The sequence below is a fragment of the Melozone crissalis genome, unplaced genomic scaffold, assembly GCF_028551555.1.
Source record: "Melozone crissalis strain CALT ecotype California unplaced genomic scaffold, PUWL_Pcris_2 ptg000013l_1, whole genome shotgun sequence".
In the NCBI taxonomy this organism is placed as follows: Eukaryota; Metazoa; Chordata; class Aves; order Passeriformes; family Passerellidae; genus Melozone; species Melozone crissalis.
This window is the reverse complement of record NW_026535791.1, coordinates 9,542,460-9,565,373: the sequence shown is the minus strand read 5'-3', so window position 1 is coordinate 9,565,373 and position 22,914 is coordinate 9,542,460. Positions and strand designations below refer to the sequence as shown.

General features: G+C 38.2%; 1 protein-coding gene across 2 annotated transcripts; it reads left to right on the top strand.

Annotated features, from left to right (window-relative positions):
• The first annotated feature begins 4,426 nt into the window (after nt 1–4,426).
• SPART (spartin) lies at nt 4,427–22,680 on the top strand. Of its 2 annotated transcripts, XM_054271751.1 has the most exons (9): nt 4,427–4,471; nt 9,466–10,301; nt 11,462–11,659; nt 12,651–12,755; nt 14,526–14,655; nt 15,442–15,636; nt 16,634–16,792; nt 16,871–16,961; nt 19,699–22,680. In XM_054271751.1, the coding sequence occupies exons 2-9, from the start codon at nt 9,468–9,470 to the stop codon at nt 19,883–19,885; spliced, it is 1,899 nt and encodes a 632-aa protein (XP_054127726.1). In that variant the 5' UTR covers nt 4,427–4,471; nt 9,466–9,467; the 3' UTR covers nt 19,886–22,680. The 2 variants fall into 2 exon arrangements, with proteins under 2 accessions (XP_054127726.1, XP_054127727.1); XM_054271752.1 differs by lacking the exon at nt 12,651–12,755.
• The last annotated feature ends 234 nt before the right edge of the window (nt 22,681–22,914 follow it).

The following is a 22,914-nucleotide window of genomic DNA, read 5'->3' as shown; positions in this document are numbered from 1 at the left end:
ACACACACATACACATTCACAGACACAGCTAATTAGAATTACAGCTTCTTATTAAAAGACAAAGAGACTACATGCAATCAAATTACTAACTCAAGTTATCACAAAAGCAAAGCCACTTGGACATTGAATTATATGGAAAAAACAACACCTAATTTTACTGGTGCTATAATTAGTTTTCAGTTTGACATATTAGTGCTTGATTGTGGTGTGAGCCACAGAAACCAGAAGACAGAAGAGAAGTTACCTTTCATGTTCCCAGAGAAAATAATTTATGGTGAAGTACTGTCAACATGCAGACCTCTGTTTCTCCTAAACATCAAGAGTATTAAAAAATGTGTTTAATTATGGATTAATTATGAGATGCACTGCTTTCTAACTCTGCACTTTCAGTCTTGCATTTTCAATCTCCTGTGTAGCCTTCCACCCTCTTCAAAAAACCTGTAAAACAACAACCAAGAAACCCAGGATAAATGTCACAATTCAGTATTATTTATTAGCTGTACACAGTTTCACTCCTGCACTTATGAAGTGCAAAGTGCCTATCAAAGACTTTTGTGGTGCCCAGCTTTGCTGTGGGTCTGTCACAGCACCCATAAACCGTCCAAGAGAAGAGCTTTGTTACCACTAGTCTTTACAGAGCCAGATTTTTTCCCTGGTCTTTCCACTTCTGACCATTTTTGTCAACTCATTTTATGTATTGCTGAATAAACAAACTGAACTCCCAGTCAACTTAAGGTGGCCCATCATCTGTCTCTCTCATTCTCCCATTGCAGTCCCCATTAGCAGAGCCTCTAAGAGCATGTTGATCCTTTTCCAGAAACATTTTCCCTAGGCTGAACTTGAGGACCATGTTTGTATTATCTCTGACAGTCGGGAATATTAAATCTGGGGTCCCATAAAATGGTCTTGGTTTTCTGTGCTTGCTCTGTAGGTACAACACAAGAATACAGCAGACTGGGGAGAGAGCATTTAGTGATTACACACATGCAAATAACTGCTTCCAGCAAAAGGCAGGGAAAAACCTTGCAGAAGGTGGCAGCAGCCTGGCACATGGCCAAATGAAGTGCACAGATGCTGTCTGGACCTGGATCTGTTTCTTTGAACTAGAGCCTCCCTCTTCCCAGGGCTGTACTGGTAACAGCCAGGTAATTCCATCACCCTTTGGGTCTGGCCATCCCAGATGGAATCATCTCAGGAATTAGGTGCCTTTCCAGATGTTTCATACTTGTCTGCTCTAAGTGCATTACCCCTGCTTGTAGCCCAAGGCTGTCAACACTGCACAGAGATGTTGAAGATGTGTTCTTGCGCCTTAACAAAGTGCCAGCCCAGTCTGAGGTCAGTAGCTGGCATAATTTCAAAAAGGTGCAATATTACCTTTGTCAGACAGCTCTTATTGCTGTTTCCTTGCTTGGCCTCAGGATATTTTTTCTGCAAATGATTATGGAGTTTGAAGTCAGAAAAAATGTAATAATCACAGTGAGATCATCTATTCATCTACCACAAAACTTTTTACTATTGTAAGGAGCTGTGGAATAATTACATATTCCGTTTTATCCACACAACAGTGATTTATTTTGCTTTCTTCAGTGATTCAGAGGCTGCTGTCTTCAAGCACTCTGTCTATGCACCCTGATTCCCATCAGATGTGTAACCATCTTCCAGTTGTATTGGCATTTGGCGTCAGTCAATGAAATTTATTTGCATACAACTCTGTGGTTTGGGAGAATTCTCACATCATTTTTACTCACAGCCTCACTCTCCCAGGTTTGTTAGCATTTACAGATCAGTTTGAGATCCCTCAATGATTTTACTATTTGTGATGCTTAAGTAGCTTAGAAAGATATATACATGCCTATATACCTTAATACAGATTTATTCACAGATAATGCCTAGTTTGCATAGAACTTTATATTATTAAAGTATAAAAAGGAGATATTTGGGGGAAATTTTATGAAAGTGCAGACAAAAATTAAACAAGCCCACAGTGGATGTTAAGATTGAAATCACTAAAGATATAGCTTTTACAAATGAGGTTGAAGACTTGCAAAAAAACCACACAGTTTAAAATTTGCAGATTCAGGTGAGGCAAAAGCAGTTTATTTCTATAGCTGTAGGAGGGAACATGTCATGGTAGCAATTCAACCCTCAGTCTGATTCTGACATAAAGCCAAAGTACTGGGGCTTATATAAATTCACAAGAGAGACAAGCTGCCCTGTGAGGTGGGGGGTGATACAGCAGAGCAGTGTCTGGTGGAAGGAAAGACTGTCAGGGCACATGTGCCCAAGTGTTCCCATAACAGCTCAGAGCACAGCCTTGGTACTCAGCTGTCCAGCTCACCCCTCCCTTGCTTCTGACACTGCTGTGCCCCTCATCAACTTCTGGACTCGCAAGGTCTGCTCCCACAAAATAACGTTGGCAAAGGTACCCCCTGCATGGTTAAAAACCTTTAAAAGTCCTTCTATTGCCTTGTGGCCCTGCTTCAAAAGAGAGTGTCACTTTTTGTCATAAAATAATTCTTTACTTCCTTGTAAGCTTTGCATATACAGGCATAACATAATCCAGTAACATCTGGTTACCTGAGCACAATGTGCCATCTGCTTAAAGAAATGTTTAGGGTCCTCTCCACCAGCCCAAACCCTTATCTCTCCACACACTGCTTCATGTGCAGATGTTGTCCTCACCATGGTTTGGAAAGAGGAACCGTCCCTGATTTGTGGACAGCTTGTCTCTCATCATCACTGCTGTTCCAAAAGAGGAACTCTCCCTGATGTGTGGACAACTTTTTCAGGCTGCTCTCTGTTTCTTGTCAGCAGGAAAAGGACTGAAGAGCAGGCACATGAAAAGTTTGCAACACAGAATTCCTAGAAAAATGTTATGCTAGAAACCTCAATGTGTGACAAATTTCCAAAGATACTTTGGAGCTAAATGAAACTTAGAGGTAAACCCACCTACCAAAGGGCTGGGCAGGGCTGCCACTATGTAAAGTCAATATTTACTATGAATTTCTTATGGTCTGTGGTCCTGAGTGTGTTAAACAATGAACACAGTCATATATAGACACAGTACCTCAGAAAGCAAGTTAGTGAGCCTTAACAGGGCTGGAACCTAGCAAGTTCTGGAAGAGTTAGCACAGATAAAGAGTCATGCACCATGGAATGCGCCTTTGCTAGATCTAACCAGGCTAGAAATTTTCCACTTGGAAGTCAAGCTGCAGAAGAATTTTAGCATTGATGATCAAAGCTGCAAATCAGTAATATATGCCAGATTATATCCAGTAATTTGAGCAGCTGTTTCAATGAACAGTTGGAAGTTTGACCGAAATTATGAGTGGTCATGTTCTAAGGCAAGTGCTGAATATTTAGTGAGATAATTTTTCCTTTTGTTTTTTCACAGTACCAGTGCACAAGTTCAGCTACCCCTTCCCACAGCCCAGGACTTAGGGCAACAACCAGCTCCAGCTTGCCCAGGCTGGTAAATAAGTCTCACCTGGAGACAGCCACCTTTGGAAGAGCAACCTTGCTCAGCGCAGCCTGCCTCTTCGGCACAATTAGAGTAACAGTCAAAATGAAATGTGAAAATATGATATGAAAGGGGAGCCTTCAGAATGATAGCTTTTGGGTCATATTTTTCCATTTTTTGTATATTCATACTGACTCCATAACTAGAATTTGGGCATACGTGCTTCTGTACACACATGAGCACCTAACTAGAATTACAGATTCTCAATAAAAGATGAAGAGATATATGGATTTAAATTACTAACTCAATTCCTTTCAAATGGCAAAGCCACTCAGCCACTGAAAAACAACAGAGGAAAAGCCCCCATGGTATCACTAGGGGTATACATTATTTTTCAGTTTGATGTGTTGATCGTAGATGGTGGTGAGAGCCACAGAAACCAGAAGTCGAAAGAGAAGCGATCTTCCATATTCCAGCGAAATTACTTTATAGTGAAGTGAAATCAACATGCAGACCTCTGCTCCTCCCAAACATCAGGAGCATTAAAGAAAGAGAAAAAAAAAGAAAAAAAAAAAAAAAGGAAGTAGGAATACTGTATGAGACGCGGTGCTAACTCCGCATTTCCAATCTTCTGTGTAGAACCCTTCCAACCCTGCCCCCCTAAGAACCCCAAAACAAAACAAACAACAACAAAAAACCAACTGACAAAAACAAACAAACAAACAAGCAACATTCAAAAATATCAAAAATACAAACAGACAAATAGAAAACAGAAAAAAAACAACACCAAAAACAGGACAAACTGCCCGCTTCAGCGTTCTTTATTGATTGATGAAGCTCCGCCCCGGGCCAAAGCCGGCCCGCGCCGGGTGACGCCACAGCCGCGACCCTTCGGCCCCGCCCGCTGCGCCTGACCGGGCGGGGGCGGTGGCGCAGGCGGGGCAGGGCCGGGCCGGGCCGGGCCAGGCCAGGCGGGGCAGGGCTCGGCGCGGTGTGGAGGCTCCCGGCTCGGTGAGGCGGGCGCGGGGTCGGGCCCCGCCGGGCTGTCGGGGGTCCCTGCGGAGCCGGGGGGCGCTGGTTGTAGCGGGACGGGCAGGGGCAGGCACCGGAGCGGGCGAGGCCGGGCAGCGGCCGCCGGAGAGCCGGGAGCCCCCGCGGGCAGGTGGTGGGAGGGAGAGGCGGGGAGGGCCGGGATCTGGGCAGGTTGAGGTGACCCTGGTGGTAAATAATGTATTGAATGTCTTGAGGGGTTATTTGTCAGAGTACTTCGGAAAGGTGCTCCTTTTATTTTGTCTTGTTTGTTTTGTTTTTAAAGGATTCGTGTCAGACCGGTTTGAGTTTCTTGAATCTGCTGAAACGTTGGTAGAGATCAGAAACCGGCAGGCACACATAGCTAATGAAATAGTATTAAATAGCAGTCTTACATAACACTGAATTTTCCATGACGATCTTGCAATGTTTTGGAATGGTAGTACCATGTCTTTGTACTTCGGTGCTGCGGAAAGCGTCAGTGCCGGGCAGCGCAGCTGCGAGGTGAAGGGCATTGTCTGCCCTCCTGGTTCTCTGCTTTCTCTTTTAGAGAAGTGGCAGGTAGGCACCCGGGGCCTGAAAGCTCTGTGGTGACAGCATGTGATGGAGGTGCAGACCGAGGAGTCAAGAAGGAAGCTCTTTTATTTGGACAGAAATAATCTTAAAGCTGCAGTAGATGAGGAAAATTAGACATGCTGGCTGAGTGAATGTAGGTGCTAGGATACCAGCCTGAGAAGAAGATGTAGTTTGAAATGTCAGAGGATGGCAGTTTACTGAAGTGTTTGGTAATTTTGAGAGGAAGAATTACTTTAATAGCACTAACTCTTTCTGTTGTCTAGTCTGTGATATTATCTAGTATAACAAATTTTTTTTCTTTCCTTAAAAACTAGGAGTAGGCCACCACTTAATGAAAAAATTAAAGGCTTCTTTAAACCCCTAAATAAGCTAAAAGCATAAAAAGGTAAATTTCTTAGCTAGTACCTGGCTTGTATTAGTTTATGGTCTAGATACCATTTAATTCTTTCAATTCTTGAAAGTTACTAATACTTTCTTACTTGCCCTTTTCATATCGAAATAAGGCTTAAACAACTGTGTTTGCATGGTACTTCTTAGTTGGTGGCTGAGAGAAAAACAGTTTTACAAATAAGAAGAGCTCTTGGATTACGGGTGTTTTAGTTTGGGTTTTTTAAATTTTATTTGCATTTTCCTCCCCTACTCTCCTTCAAAAATAGTGAGTTGGCAAGTGTATCTGCCTCTGTCAGTCAGGCTGTTTAATCCTCTTATTAAGACTTAGACTTCATGTTTACAGTCTAGCAGTGAGATCCACCGTTGACCTGTATTTTTCTTAATATATATTACTTTTTAATGGAGTGGACTGTCTTGCTTCAGAGGAAGGATGGGTGAGAGGGTAGCTTACAATATCAAACTAAACTCAAGTTTCATTGTTGCACTGTAGCCTCCTTTGGTCAAGTCACTTAAAACCACAGAGTATATCTGTATTGATAGAAGAAGAAGGGCTCAAGTGCTCGACTGATCTGTGATTATTTACAGCGCCCTTTAGCTCTTGCCTCAATTTTGGACTGTCTTTCTCTCAGACAAAGTTCCTCTGAATCTTAATTAACACTAAATGGTACAGATCTGGGCTGATCTGAACAGGCCATAGGACCAAAGATTAGCTGGCAGTGCTCTCAGTATTGTAATACACATTATCCCATTCATTACAGCTTTAAAACAGAGGAAAGAGATTCAGCATTATACAGGAGTGGATTACTCCTGTAAGAAGTATTACAGGAGTAAATATTTAAATATATACAGATAAATATTAAAACATGCAGGACACTTAAATGCTATATTAAGATTGTACATTAAAAAAAGTGAAAAAGTATATTTCTTGGATATGATTAGATTGCTATTTAAATGTTCTCTTTCAGATAATATTTATTCTTGTGTTGTGAGGGAGCAATTAGATAAGCTTATTTAATACCATCCATTCTTTTGTATTACTTGTAATCTCTTACTAAGAAAGAATGAAATTTTAGTTCATGAAAGAATGAAAGTTTAGTTTAGTGAGAACTTTTAGTTCTCACATGTTTAGCTTGAAATCCACTGTGATGTCCTTCCTCTATTTCCAAGTGCTCTGCCAACCAGATGCATTATTTGGAGGTGACTGTGCTGCACATGTACTGCAAACTTGGGATGTTTCAGACAATCAGAGTTCCTGAGCCAGCTTTTGTGGCTGTGCTGGGCACCAGTGCTCTGTGGACACTGATGGTGCTGACATCTACATTTCCTTACAGAGCTTTTCCAGTGTCATTAAAGACTGAGCTTTAGCAAGAACAGTGCTGTTGTCAGTATGAGAACTATACAGTGAAGAGTAAATGAATTAAATATTAAGTTGAAATGTAGTTAGTATTTTACTGATGTCACTTGTTTTTATATGCTAACAATCACTAGCAAAAGGATTATTTGAAACCTGTAAAGTATCTTTGCATTAGCCTCACCCAGAAAAAAACCCCAAATCAATAAACATGGGTCAAAGGGGACTTGTATTGCAATTGTGCTCACACAAATTAATCATTTACTTCAAGCCTTGAGAAAGGACTTTATACTGGCTTGGGGATACAGGCACAAAAAATCTCAAATCACTACATTTTGCTCAATAGAAAAGTAAATGGTGATGATAGATTAAACTTGTCTGTCCTTCTCAGTCTTCTAAACATTTTCTGTGTTTTAAGAACCTACAATTCTCAAATCAGAGTCCTAAAATTCTCAAATCAGAGTCTTTACTGTTAAATTGGTTCTCATCTTCATACCGTAATTAAAAGGAAAAATGGATTTTTCAATAGTAAGTACAAGTGTTGACACACAGTGATGTGCTTTGGCTGTCACCACGTTTTTCTGCTGTAAGGATCCAGCTATATTCACAGCCTTGTAAGGAGTTCTTTCCAATTGCTTTTACTCTGATTGTTTGCTGTTGTGCTGGTCAGGAGCATACTCTTAACTTCTAAAGCTGATGTCCTTGGTGGTTAGTAAATACACACTTATGCCAGTGTTGTTCTTTAGCTTAAAGATGCTGAGCCTCTTGGCAACAAGTGACTGCAGTCAATCAGCAAACTCTCCTCTAGCCCAAAATTTGCTACATGATGGGCAGTGAACCTGGTGGCTTGAGCTGCTGCTGACCCACTCCACTGGGCTGACTTCTCTGTTTTATTCTGAGCTATGTATCTGTTGTTGTACTGAAAGCACACATCTTGACTTTATGTGAAATTGGATTCTGTAGCATCCTGAAAACAGATGCCTCCCAGATTACATGGCACTTCTGTTGTGTGACTGCAGATGCATCAGTTACCTAAATGCTCTCTGCATTTTCATTATAGAGTGTGGGAGCAGAACACAGTATTCTTTGCCTCTTTAAAATGTTTTCATGACCTGCACTTTGTAAGTTTCTTTGTTTTTGCTGGAGTAGAGGAAGGATATTTTCCAGATTTTTTTTTTTTTTTTAGTTTGTTGATAGTCTAAAACAAGAAGAGACATTAAGTAAACTTAAATGTAGGTACTATTTCAGGATTTTATTACAAGTTTGGATTTAATTCTTTTTTCTTTCCAAGTAATTATTTATTATTACTGATCTCCTTTCTTTTTTTCACCCATTATATTTGTAGAGACTAATCCAATCTCTTAGCCTTTTTAGCCTTAGCCTTGTATTGCCTTGGTAAGCCAAACCTACACCTTTCTAGGGAAGAGTGATTGATTCATCAGAGAAAAAAAACCTGCCCACCTCTTCCTCTTCTGGCACAGCTTCCTTGGATGTGGCTCAGTGTGTGAAATCTCACCAAAGCTCTGTACCGTGGTGTTAATGCTTCTGCCCATGTAATGGACGTATTTTCAGTTTTGCACTTTGTATTTTACTTACCCCCATGTTTTCTGTGGCTTAATATCATTGTGATTGACAGATGTCTCCTTTCTTTCAACTCCCTTACTGCAGAGAATCATGGTTTTGCTTGAAAATATCTGCTCTTTAATTTAATACAGTATCCCATTTTTGTTTGATCGTTATTCTCTTCTAGTATAATTGCCTGGATTTCCTCTCAAGGCTGCCAGCAATAAAACCCAAACCAAACCCAAATTCATTGGAATTAATTATTTGTATTGTGTTTGGCCACGACCGACAATCTGTGTACAGTTAAAACAATGAGTTAACAAATTTTAGAATTCAAACAAGCCTACTGGATTCTTTTCCACACTTCAGTTGAAATACATCAGGCATTTTGAGGAATACATTCTGAAACAGACTTAAAATCTGCAAACTTTTGTACATGTTGGAACTTCCAATTTTTTGCACTAGGGGTGCAAGGATTGTAAAACACCAATTGCCTTTTCTCACTCTATAAACACTGTAAAGGAAATAAGTAATTCCATGTTTTTATTTTGTAAAGCACAGTTTTAACTGTTCAAAGTATATCACAGTTTTGTTTGTTGATGTTAGTTGATCGAGATCTAAAAATCTGTTGAGTGCTTTCTCTTAAATTATTCAAATGGAAATATACTGTTTGAAAGTTCAGCCTTTATTTAAATAGACAAAATGGTAACTGAATTTTTTAAAACCTTAGAGATGTTTTTGGGAAAGTTAGATTTTTTTAAAGTTAGTTGTTTATTCCTCTTGTTTGCTACTGATCTTGAAGATGAAAAATTTAGTATCAGGCATGCCCATGTTCTTCTGATGTTTAATTATTAAGAAATAAATATCTGTGATGTAACTATATTTGATGGTTTTAGATTCCTTGCTGTCTTGGAATCATGTCAGCTGAATCTGAATGTTATTAGGAGATAACATATCAGACACTGTTCCAAGCAACTAGATAGATTTCTGCTAATACAGGCAGTAGGGTCATCATTAGGAAGCCATTTTATTCTAAGGTAAACATTGTTTGGCTTTCTCTCTGTATATTCTTATTGATTTTTATTCCAATTTGCAGTAATGGAACAACTGCCGGATCCGGTTATGCAAGCAGATGCAAATATTAAAGCCATTAATGAAGAGTACAGGAAAGCCTTTATTTTTATCAATAAAGGACTGAATACAGATGAACTGGGTCAGAAGGAAGAGGCAAGAAGTTACTATGAGCAAGGGCTTAACCACTTGCTCCGAGGAGTTAGCATTCCATCAGAGGGTCCTGAGTGTGCAGGGTCCCAGTGGGAGTCTGCCAGGCAAATGCAACAGAAGATGAGAGAAACCCTGCAAAATGTTCGTGCTCGACTCGGCAGTCTAGAGCAAAACACCCCACCAGCACAAGCATCTCCTGCTATGATGGATACCCCTCCTGGGGTGCCCAAATTATACCCCTCCATTCCTTCCAAAGAAAAGCCAGAAAGACCCCCTCCCCCTAATTCTCTGCTTGTTCCAAGTCAGTTGCCTGCAGCAGATGGAAGTGTTGCAGCTGTGAGTCAGGGGCAAATTCCAGCCATGAGTCCATCATCTGCAAAACCTCTTTGTCTGCCAAATGAAGCACCTCCTGCCTATACTCCTCAAGCTACCAATGGCCACTTTACTGTGTCCTATGGCACAGACTCTGGGGAGTTTTCTTCTGTCAGTGAGGACTACTACAACAACAAATGTACTCAGCCACCTCCCCTGGAAAACCTGGGAGTGGATGCAGATGAGCTGATCTTGATTCCCCAAGGAGTACAGATATTTTTTGTGACTCCTGACGGGCAGGTTAGTGCTCCTTCATATCCTGGATATCTGCGCATCGTCAAGTTCTTGGATACAGATAGTGAAGCTGCTCGGAATCGTCCACCGGCGTTTCTTCAGGTAACAGGAAAATAATTTTCTCCTTTAATTAAAATTTTGAGAACTGTCATAAAGCTCTAACAGGAAATCTTCTTAGGTTCTTGCTCTTGTGAGCCTAAATATCCCTGTGATAAAATGAAGGATGTTACAGGTGCTGCAGAAATGGTTTTCTGCAGGTACAGACTTCTACAACTCTTTCTGTGGAAAGCACCTCTGTGTCTTCCCAAGGTTTTCAAGTCCTCACTGTTCTGGTGATTTCTAGTATGTAAAGGGCTTGACTTAAGATGTCTTTCCATTTCATAAAATTGACTTGTTTTTTCATGTAGAGAAGACATTTTGATTCACCTGTTGTAACAAATCAGGATAAAATGGGGTTAGGTACTACCCACTTCATTGTCAATTAGTGATAAGGTATTGCAGTTACAACTGATAATTTGAAATTTGAGGGTCCATGTTAATCCAGACTCAGAACTACAGATAAAAAAGATGCATTATTTGTACTTTTTCAGTCTTTACTTTCTTCATGTGGGCATGTTCTGTAATGAACATAATATTTCTGGTCTGGATTCTGACTTTGGATCTTCTTGTTACAGCTAAGATTGGCTGGTTTGGGGTCTGCTGGATCCTGATCGGGGGTTTGCTGGTTCAGCTCCACTCATGTTAGGTGTCTTCAATAGTAGGCCAGTGACAGCCATGCATTTCTATTTGTCCTGTCATATAAACCTGTCCTGAGATCTCCAGAGTGGTACAGGCGCTGTGAATCCTGACTTGTTTGGCAGTTCTTTTCATTTGGGCCTCAAGATGAGACCTCAGTTAAGTGAGTACCAGCCTGAATTCTAGTCTTCTAGTCCTGTGAAAATTAATACTTTCTCTATATTAGACTGTCAGAACTAATGAAGAATGATAGTTCCAGAATCACATGGGGATTGTTTTTCTTTTTTCTTTTTTTCAGGATGGTATAAGGCTTTTTATTTTTCATCATAGAATCATAAAACAGTTTGATTTGGAAAGGACCATAAAGATAATTTATTTCCACCCTCATTGTCATCAGCAGGGAACTTTTCACTAGAAGGTTCCACTAGAAATTTTATGGAAAATCAAGTTTATGGCGTGTTTCAGTATGTTCTGCCTATCTTTCTTTTTAAAATCATCCTTTGATTCCATGTACTTGTTTTTCCTAGGTTTGTGACTGGTTGTATCCTCTGATGTGTACCCAGTCTCCTGTTCTGTGCTGCAATACTGGGGTCTACATGTTCCCTGACACAATGTCCCAGATACCAGGGTCCTACGTGGGAGTAGTTCTGTCGTCAGAACTTCCAGCAGCTGACAGAGAGCTGTTTGAGGATCTCTTAAAACAGATGTCTGACCTACGAATCCAGGTAAATTTCTAGGCAGTCTTTTATAAGCCAATAAGGAAAGGTATAAATCATCAATATATCCTCACATTTACATTTAATTGTGTAAAATGACAGATTTTTGTCTTTGTGGTAAGCTCATCTGTGAGAAATAGATAAAGTAGCCATGATAAAGCAGCATTGTAATGAAACTGTAGGTCCTGTGAGATGAGACAACAGAAGTTTTAAAATACTAAACTCTAAGCACAGAGTGGAGTTCAAGACCATTTTTTATATTTTCTCTATTTTTCTGAAAGAGACAGGACCCAAAATGAAATTACGTGTTCAGGAGAAAGCATGCTTTTCCTTATGTGTACATTCACATAACTCTCAGCGTAGTTTTGATGATGGCATTCTTGGAATATCATGCCCAAACATGTTTACAGTTCAAAAATGTTAAGCCACTTCAGAGAAGATCTGTGAAAATAGTATGTACCTCAGAAATCTGCCTTCCAATGAGATCTCAAAGTAGATGAATCTGGTGCTTTAGTGCAGGAAGATGTTGACAGGTAGAGAAAACAAAAAAAAAACCATAGTCTAAAAAGTGTGCAATAAAATTCAGTGATTTGTAATAAAGTGGAAAATATTACTGTAAGAGCCCTGGAGCATAATTTCAGGAAGAGTGGTGATCAATAAAAAGATTATAGCATGATTAAATCTTTTCGTGCAAGAATTTTGTTGATTCACCAAAAGCTGAATTCATTGATGATGAAGGACCAGTTTGGAGCATCCCATGAGGGTAGAGTTCTGTTAGGGTGTAAATCCTGGGGAGTTCAGCAGGGAATTTCACTAGCACAGGAGGCCAGAAACTTTTCTTAAAAGAGGAAAGTACTTACAGAACTATGTGATATTCGCTCACTGGATAAAATTCTGTCATTTTTCCTGCGTAGAAGTAGTTCAAATTGGATATCTTACTAGTTCCATATTTTCCTAAAACTTTGTGTTTTTGTTAATGTTCCCTGATGCGATGTCACAGGTGCCAGGATTCCATGAGAGAGTAGGGTTACCTTCAGAGCTCCCAGCAACTATGAGAGCACATTTTGAAGATAAATTTAAACAGAGGTCTGGCCACAAAGTCCAGGTAAATCCCAGGACATTCCAAAATCCTATAGTAAAAAAAAAAAAAAAAAAAAAAAAGTCACAGAAATGCATGTTAGAATTGCTGATTTGATTGACAGCAGCTGTGTATGCTGTGTCCTGTGGTTATTTTTTTTGTTGGATGGCTTTTTTGTGTTGTTGTTGTTTGGTTTCTTGTCAAACATCAATTCTGTTACTGTAGCCTGCCACATTTCAAATCAGCATATTTCTGAAGTCTTAAAAACTGTGATATAGCACAAGTATTCCAAAGCCTAGTCTGATGGCCATTTAATGTGTCTGTTTTATATAGTAATTGTGAGTTTCTAATTGACAACTATACTTAATATAATTACAATACTGAGTCCCTTGTCTTATTAGAGAATCCATTTTTGCCCCTTAGAGTAGATCTTAGAAGTCTTGTTGACTGGTTTTCTTTATAGTGCCCCAAGCTGTGGCATAACTAAATAACATCTGGAACAGAGTTTGGGTTTTTTAAAAGGGTTTTTTTTGTTTTTTACCTATAGCTGTTCATTGAGGTAATTGCTCCTGCTCAGCCCTCTGAGTGTTTTGGTCATGTGCTGAAGACATTTCCTGAGCTCCAAGATTTCACATTGCTGTCAAACAGTAAATGATGATGTAGTACATGTCAGTGATACATTGTTAACGTTCTGGGTAGCAACCTCCTAAGGTTTCATCTTTTTTTTCCTGTTAATGTTGGTTTTACTACAACATTCAACATGTGCAATACCCTGCTTTTATATCCAGTAAATATTTCAGGGCAATTTAAGAATTCCCTGTATTAGGAAATACTGTTCGGTATTGTGTATTCTGATCTGGCTGTGGGTTTAATCTATAAATGCTCTCATTTGCACTCTTCTAGACTAAACAAAAATGTTTTTTCTTTCTGTCATTAACTAGCAGTGCTTTCAATCTTTGAAATGCTTGAGGGGCTTATTTACTTTTACATTGGAAAAGTTCTCTTAACAAAAACTTAAATCTATTACAATTTATTTAGGTTTCTGTAGTTAAAGTTTAATTATACATTGCCTGTGAACTGTGTAAAGTGATGTTACACATTTTAGAAGTGTTAAGCAGCCTGTAGTAGTAGTTGCTGTGTTTTAATGATTAACATTTACTCCAGAAACAGTAGAGTTTGACACAAGTAACAAAGGACCTGCTCACCCAGTCTTAAATAGGGGTCAGTATTGTGCAGAGTTTGATGTTTTCCTTGGCTGTGCCAGTCTGAAAAAGCGGCAACAGCACACAGCATGAATAATCTCCTTTATTTTTGAATTTGGGAGGAAAGAATGAGGAACAACACAATCTCAACAGCTGCATTCCTTTAGTGTAGCTGGATTCTCTAAACAAAGACTGCAGTTCCCATGCTGAATAACAAAAGAGTTGACTTTTGTCTGAGAAGATAAAAATGGGAGATGGACAGTCTCTTATCTGTTTTGCTGGTGATCTAGTAGTGTAAATTTTCCCTGCTTAGTTATTTGGCCATATGGCTGCATTGGCAAGCAAACCTTTTCATTGTAGCTGGATCAAAAAAGTGTACAAAAAAGCTGACCTGCCTGGTAAGCTTTTTTGGATGTCTAAAATTTTTGTGGAAAAAGTAATTGAGTGTTAAATTTAGCTTGAGTTTCTGTACACTTAGCCAAGGCATGCACAACTTTAGTATTATTTCACAGTGGATGTGTATGATCTAAACCAGAAATACTGACGATAGGTTGCAAAGTTGCAAGATGCTCAGGTGTTTGCTTTCACTTGTCAGCCTTCTGAAGCCTCTAGTGATGCAATTCACTTGCCTCAGACTGTACATATCCAGCCACAACCTGAAGAAGCAGAAGATCAGAAAGAGTTACCAGAATGGAGTGAGAAAGTTGCCCATGGAATCTTGTCAGGTACAGCTGTAATAAGGGGACTTGTGTTGAACAGAAATCAATGTTAGTGACATTTAAACATATTTTCACCTAAAAGCATGGGTGCTGATAGAAGCAGAATGATCAGAAGTAGTTGTTTACTAGTTCCATTGTTGATCCTCTAGAGGATGCCTTGATGACCCTTGTAAAAATCATGCAGAATATAAATCCATTGCCCACAGTTTGTTCATTGCAAATGAGTTTGGCTTCTCATTTGACTCTATTAGAATATCACCTGCTGGGACTCAAACCACTGTGACAGAACAATTTTACCCCTGTATGAACACATATTACAGTAGGCATCTGTTGTGATTTCTGCAGATAAACATGTGGGTTTTTTTTCCTCTGAGAACCTTTGGAATATCCTGATGACCAGCAGCTGATTGTATATGAATCTGCAAGGAGGGCTAAAGGGCTGGGTTTGTATGTTTTCCTGAGTGCTAATAGTATTGAGATGTGCAGTTCTGTAAATTCTAACTGAGCTGGTGCTGGCATATCCATGAAAAAACTGAGTATCTGAATTAGGCTGATGTTTGGATGTGAGCTGGCTGTATTAAACTTAAATAAAATGAATGTAAAAAGTGGTGGTGTATGTGCAGAAATTACTGCAGGACTTCTGTGCTGTCCCATTCAGGGGAGAATATAATTGCAGACTCCAATCAGGAATATTTCTAAACCTTCCTGTTTTGCAGAGGCAGAGGAGGGATAGATGAAGGAATCACAGTAATAATATTGTACGTACTAAGAAAATCAATTTTTGCCTTGAAGGTGCATCTTGGGTAAGCTGGGGCCTGATGAAAGGAGCAGAATACACGGGTAAAGCTATTCACAAAGGAGCTTCTAAACTGCGAGAGCACATTCAACCAGAAGAAAAGCCTGTGGAAGTCAACCCAACTGTAGCAAAGGGACTTCACGTAGCAAAACAGGCTACTGGAGGAGCTGTGAAAGTCAGCCAATTCTTAGGTAAAAATTTCCATCTCATAGAATATTATATTTTTGTCTTAAATAATAAAAACTTCATAAAATGCAAGCTGGTTTCTCTAGCCAGTAAACTGGAGGAGTTACTGACTTGATAAAATTCAGAGATCAGTAGTTTGTGCCTAGTTATCTCCTGCAAGAGATGTGCTTTAAGACTAGTACGTATTACTTGGCCTTGAGACATCCTTTTCTTTCCTAAAAGAATAGTCTGTATAGTCTTAAGTTTGCCATGCTTTTGAAAGTTTTAGACAGTTAATTCAAAATGTTGGCTCTTATTTTTTTTAAGTTGATAACCATATTTTTTAAACCTCTACTCTCACTGGTTACTAACATACAGTAACAAGAGAATGTGTGTGTGCATATTTTTAAACACACACACCTGAAACAAGTCTATCTAACTATGTATAAATATCAAAATCGAAATGGCCTGGTATTCAGAGAAGCCTGGAAACCCTAATAACTCACAGTAACTTAATTTTGTTATTTATTATGTTTAAATATAAACATTAGTTTATATTTACCATCTAGTGACTCATCCAAGTTTAAAACTAAATTGTGTTGATCTTATATAACTACTTTGAAGAGTTGGAATGCTTGTAAGAAAGACTTCTACTGAAGACAAGTCAGGAAAGCAGCAGCTTGTTCTCTGTCTACCAATTAGAGATAACAAAGCAGTGGAAACAGTTTGTTGAAATTTGAGTGTGAGATGCGTATAAATGTCCTTTAAGGCACTTATTATTCACAAGGCCAACGTTACTTGTTTCTTAGGATTTGCAGCTACGTAGAACCTGAAAAATAAAGTTGCTTTGTATCAGTTGGGCGCTTACATGTGGATTAAAGTCTGTCTTTTATATAAGTGTATTTAAATAGAAACATCACTTAAGACTTCACTGAAACTTCCTGTTAATTATGATTAAAGATTTTTAAAGAAGCATGTTCTATGTTCTCCCTAAATAACCTGCATACTATTGTTTTATGTTAGTTGAAGGGGTGTGTTCTATAGCAAGCTGTGTCGGAAAGGAGCTGGCTCCACACGTGAAGAAGCATGGCAGCAAATTAGTTCCAGAATCCCTAAAGAAAGATAAAGATGGAAAATCTACTTTTGATGGTGCTCTGGTTGTAGCAGCAAGTGGAGTTCAAGGTAATAAAAATTCCCTACACTTTTTAAAATTACATATTTTTAATGGTATGAACTGAAATAAGCTGATTGTTTCTACAGGGTTTTCAACAGTGTGGCAAGGTTTAGAAAGTGCAGCGAAGTGCATTGCTAAAAGTGTTTCAACTGAGACTGTAAAAACAGTCAAATACAAGTAAGTAACATTTTTATTGTTTTCATCTTCTATAGCACACTGTTACTGTCTCTGAATACTGGCAAGAAAAGCTTATGAAAGTGCAGGGAAGCTAACTGAAATGCCTCCTTTGCTGTAATTATGTAGCATGTGATAAGGTGGTAAGTGCACAGTCACGAGCATCTCTTGTATGCAAAAATCCGAAATGAGGAATTGTAGGAAGTATTTTTTTAGTTCTTTATAGAAGTATTACAGCTTCAGGCTGTCTTACAAACAATGTTCAGATTTATATCTTTGCTCTATTATATAATATCATTATGAAAAAAATTACTGGTTTAAACCTCTGAGCTCTAATCCTGAATTTATGCAAACGTAACTAAATTTATGAAAAATAAAAGAACCTTGTCTGTCAGCAGGTTTGGCTAAAGCAAGGCAGTACAAAAATTAAGAAAATTTTGTAAGGAAATCTAAGGTGTATATATAGCAATAATAGAACAGTCTCACTTGCAGAATAAAGATGTTCTTAGAAGAAGATAGTGGGAGAAGAGGACAATAACATTTGGGATTAAGATGATGATACTAAGTTGATGGAAAGATGAAAGCTGTATGCATGTGGAGAGTAATGGAATATATTGAAGTAACTGTGAAACATGAAATGCACCTCTCAGAAAAAAGGCGGTAGATTTAATAGAAAGTGAAGAGTAAACAGAAGCAAGCAGTTTAAATGGAATTGGTGATAAGTGCAGCAAAAGAGATATTTAAAAGGATTGCTGAAAGTGCATGCAGGCTACAAGCCAATGGTAACAAGATAAACATCAGCATACAGTATTAAGCAGATTGGCATTCAGGATTGTGTTGTGATGCATTTCAAATAGGAGGCTAAATAGCAAAGTTCTACTCAGGTGTGGTTTATTGCTAATGTTTTTTTTGCAGTAGGAATGTCAGGAGAAATTGTACTGGTACTCATTTCACATAAATTCACATTAATGTTTTTGTTTTAGATACAAATATAGGAAATATGGAGATCAGCAGACAACAGACACTAAGAGTGAAAAACAATAAGTAACTACCTGTTGTAGCTAACTGCAATATGATTGAAAATATTTGATATGGAATCTTTAAAATCTATCCTTATAATTAGATTAAAATTTTACATAATCTCCCTTCTGTAAGCGATTTTTTTTATTTCAGTGACAAAGATGTCTGCCACTCAAAATACCAGTGAATGAGCTAAATTCCACTTAATGGAAACAAAGCTAAAGGAGCACCATCAGTGTCTCTAAATAAAATTTTAAAAAGGCTAAAATTTAGCTGCAGTACCCTTGTGGATGGAATTTTAAAGAGATGCTCATCATATGCATGTTGATTAGAATGGGTGGGAAAATGTAGCTTCAGAAGTAATGTGTCTGCCAAAGTACCATGCTACTAACTTTTTTTAAAACTATTTAAATAAATGCAGTGTATATATCTGCACAATTTTTTAAAAAACAGTTAAAAATTATGCACTTCAGGCAGACAAACTAAAAAATTAGTTATCAGACATTAGGAAGTTGTCACTCTTACTGTACTGGATAAGCTACAATCGTACTTTAAATGAGGTTACTTATTTTACTGATGCTGTACTGGCTTATGATGTTCCTGATGTGAAAATAATCAAATTGACAAACTAATCGAACTGACAGATACATCTGCTGTGAGATTAATTCTTTGTCCTGAAATCCAGTGTTGATGATTCAAGGCTGCTGCTCTATCAGAGAATTAAAGGCAAAACAAAAAACCCACGAATTCTTTTTATTCGGTCTCATTGTTAGTTCCAACCACATGCTCTGGCTGCTCTGCTGATATATTATAGATTTTTTGGGTTCTTTGATATTCTTTGCTTCTCTCTATCTTGAGGTCCTCAAAGAACCTCTTGTTGTAACAACCACAGGGAAAAAGTAACTCTGCTGACTGCTGGGATTCTGATGCTGCCAGGAATACTTCCCTTTGCCCTGGTTTGTCTGACTGCAGAGCTCTCTGGAGAAATGTCTGGCTAGCCAGAACAGTTGAAGTTACTGCTCTCACTGTGCTCTTGTCCTCCTTCATTGTGCTCTCTGTGCACAGCTGAGTCCTTAGTGTGAGACTGCCAACTTGCCCACTAAAGCACAAAGAAGCTGGACTCACAGCCCATGGGAGAGAACAAAGGTTTTTATCGCTTCATCATTTTCATTGTGTCCTCAAGATAGCTTTGTTGACCCTTTTGGAGTTCTGTATGATGCAGCATTCCAGGTGGGGGTCTCAGAAGAGAAGAGGAGAGGGGGAGAATTGCCTGCTGGCCATGCTGCTTTGGATACAGCCCGGGATACAGTTGGCTTTCTATATAGAGAGCGTAGGAATTTTACCTAAGAACTAAGGTGAAAAAGGACCCATGGTGATTGCACAAAACTTCTCTCCCCTGCCTTCTTACCATTCTATAAATAGGTTTTTACTCTTCAAAATTGGAGGGGAAAAAGGGAGAAAGACTGGAAGTGTTCTTGAAGAAAAAGAGAAGGAGCATATTGGTATTTTCAAAGAGCAATTGATCTGATAGAGGAGCAGCCTTTATTCAAATGGCTTCATAAATTCTAATAATTCTAATTTTATTCTTTAGACATCTGGGCGCTGTGCTTTTTTTTTTTTTTTTTTTTTTTGGAAATACCTGAATTTTGGCTCTCAAAAGAATTCAATGAAGATTAAAATACTAAGTATACAAATCTACAAAACTGTTCTCTTTCCTTAGGTATGGAGAGGAAGCTGGTTATGCTACAGACAACGCTATGAATTCTGCAATCAATGTTGGTGTTACAGCATTTAACATTGAAAATATCGGTATCAAATCTGTTGTAAAGAAAACTGCGAAGGAAACCGGCCATGCTGTGCTAGATGAATATAAAGTATTGGATAATGAAAAGAAGGGTAAAAAATGAAAGCAATTAAGTACTTCTCAGAGCCTTACATTAGAGATTAAACTTCCTATTTAGAAGTAACTACACTGCTCATCTGACATTGAACATAAGTCACAATGTACTTTTCAAGCAACTGTTACTTAATTTAAAAGGCAAATGTAAAAGCAGGAAGAGTATTTGTAAGAGTAAAAATGAAAGTTGTCACCTCCTTGTTCAGTACAGAACAAGAGGTTTAAACAACTGGATCAGGGCTTTAGGCAACTGGAAGTTTGCAGTTCATATACTTGCATCTTTAAGCACTTTTTCAAAGTAATATATAGAATAATAGATTAACATAGAAATACTATTGTGAGTATTTTTGTAACACTTTATATTTATAAAGAAGATGGTGATACAGAAAGAGTAGGATGGCTAGTTCTGGAATAAGTAAAAGTACCAGTTTTGGCTTTATAACTATCCTTAAGAATTAGTTTTACTAATCAGCCTTGTCTTATTTAATATGTAGTACTAATATAAGCATTGTGTTTCATTGTTTCATAGAGAATTTCTCTTTTCACCTACAAAAAAGCTGATCTTACCCAAAGTTCATGCTAGGAGAAATGAAAGATGAACCTCAGGTAATTAGGTAGTCATTCCCTTTTAAACTTTTTTTTTTCCTCATCCAGCATATAAGTAAACCAAAGATACCAAGTATTTTTTCTAAAAGAGAGTATTTACAGTTCTAGAAAAATGCATTTTCCAGTTGACCTCATAAGGAATATACAAAGATTCTTTGAAATTCAGGTTCTTATGTAGAGAGAATAAGTATGGTTTTGCATAAATTAAAGTATTTTTCTGTGAAAATATTAGAGGGCACTGGGAAATTCTATGCATTCTGTACTTTTCAGCTGATCCAGAAAGATTGAGATTATATATCATGACCTCATAATGGAAGACTCCTAATGTTTGAACAAATAGGTCTAATGGTCATCATCTTTATTCCATTAAATTGATAGTTGCACAAGGGTGTGAAGTATTGAAAAAGACAATGAAGACAAACCCTTTTAATTAAGAGTTGTGCAGAATAGACACTTCTGTGTAGATTTGTCATCCCATTTGTACCACAGTATAAAATAACTCAAGATGTTAAATCCTTGAGATGCTTTGACACTGCTACTTATTTAACACTTTACTGTTGAGTCTTAAAGCTACTACACATTCTAATATTGGCTGGACCTACAACAGGCAGAATGCCAACAACCTACAACTTATCTCCATTTCATGTAGATGGAGAAAATAACTATAAATTGTTGGTGGCAAGTGATATTTGTAGAAGATGGAAAAAATACAGTAACAACTACAGTCTGTTAGAATGGTAATAGGTGCTTATTTTGTGGTAGCTACTGCAGGTGTGTGCTTTAAAGTGAGAAATGTGAAAGAAAGGATCTAACCACTTGAAGTGTGACTTTGATTTATGCAATAAAAATAAAATCTGTGCTTGACCTTTTTATGATATGAAGCTACTGTATGGATCCATAAGTGGAAGAACTAGGACTTCTTCAGAAATAATAAAATAGCAGTATTGGGGTATATATACAGTACAAACAAGCTCATCAACTAGAGCTTAAATATTTCAAACTAATAAGTTCCATCCAAAGTACACTGCAACAATTTCTGTTACTATAGTCTGCCACTTGTCAGCTTGTGTAACCAGTTAAAGATTGCTGAAGACTTAACACTAGCAAAAGCATTTTTTGTTCCTATGAGCTGTATTTACAATAGGGATATAGGTATTTGTATCTTCTTTCTCCCTCGCCTTTCAAGGTTTTGCATATAGCTCATACCGTTCAGTTTCATCTGTAAACCATCAAAGCAAAAAGTTGCATTAAAACAACAGTTAAGATCAAGGTGTTACAGTCTTCAAGAGACCACATTGGAATACACTGAGGAAAAACAACATTGAAATGCCATCAGTATCAGGTAGTGGTGTCCTGCTTAACCTGCTGTTGTTCTCTTCATGTGTATGTCTTTCAAAATGGATTAAAACTATTTTTTGAATGATGCCTACCCCATTTTGCAGTTTGTAATGTGCTATATCCATGATCTTCCCTTTTACATTGTTCCAAAGTTTAGTTAATTTTCCCAGCTGATGGTATGATGCTTGAACTTACCTTGCTTCCCCTGCCACTTCTTCGGCCCAGGGTAGCACTCCATAGGCTTCTCCTCCATTCTTCCACCATATACAACAGCTTTCTCACATTTACTGCCTTATCTCAGCTCTCCCTTTTATATATTAACCTCCTAAAACCTCCTGTCTTAGGTTGGCTTTCTATTCATAGCTTGGTTTTGTTTCTTTGAACATCTTTTGATACATGGAAGTCCTAGAAATTTTAGTAAGCTGTGTAGTGTATTAGCTATTATGTGATTTCCTAAGGCATTCTTACTTCCAAATTTATTCAAATACTTTTCTACTACAATATTGGTCTCAAATCTTGTCTTGAGAGGATTACTTTCAATGATCCCTAAGTCATTCTTAGCTATGGCCATCTCTGGAATTTTCATAATTGTGTAGATGTAAACCATGGTTCTTATCTCAAATATGAACCCCTGTATTTGAACAGATTCTTCTGGATTCCAAGGGTTGTTTGATTGGTTTGTTTAATGCTGTTTTAAAACCAACTTGGAATAGTCTATTTTTAATGTTCCCTGAATAAATCCATAATCCTTTAAAAAGAATTGGTAAACCTATCTTCCACTACAAAAAAACATGCTGACCAGCTTAGGATAGAATGATGAGGGTTGGAAGGAAGCCCCTGGTCTGTAATCCACCTCCTGCTCTAGTCTGGAGCACAGTACTCTGCCCCAATTCTGCTCATGTTGTGATTATCTCCAAGGATGGAGACTTCACAGCCCTTCTGGGCAACTTCTACCCAACTTGACTCTGCTCAATATTTCCCCTTATACTGAGCCAAACATTTTTAAATGCAGGTGCATTCTATTGTATGTCCTTTCATCATGCACACTGGAGGAAACTTTGGCTTCTTCTTCTTATTTAGACTTTCCTATTACAT

Excerpts from the sequence above, each read along its gene's own strand:
- SPART (XM_054271751.1), top strand. The coding sequence starts at position 9,468 with ATGGAACAACTGCCGGATCCGGTTATGCAAGCAGATGCAAATATTAAA. Across the intron at positions 12,756-14,525 it reads GGTCTGGCCACAAAGTCCAG|CCTTCTGAAGCCTCTAGTGA; the intron begins GTAAATCCCAGG and ends TTCACTTGTCAG. Across the intron at positions 15,637-16,633 it reads GAAAGTCAGCCAATTCTTAG|TTGAAGGGGTGTGTTCTATA; the intron begins GTAAAAATTTCC and ends GTTTTATGTTAG.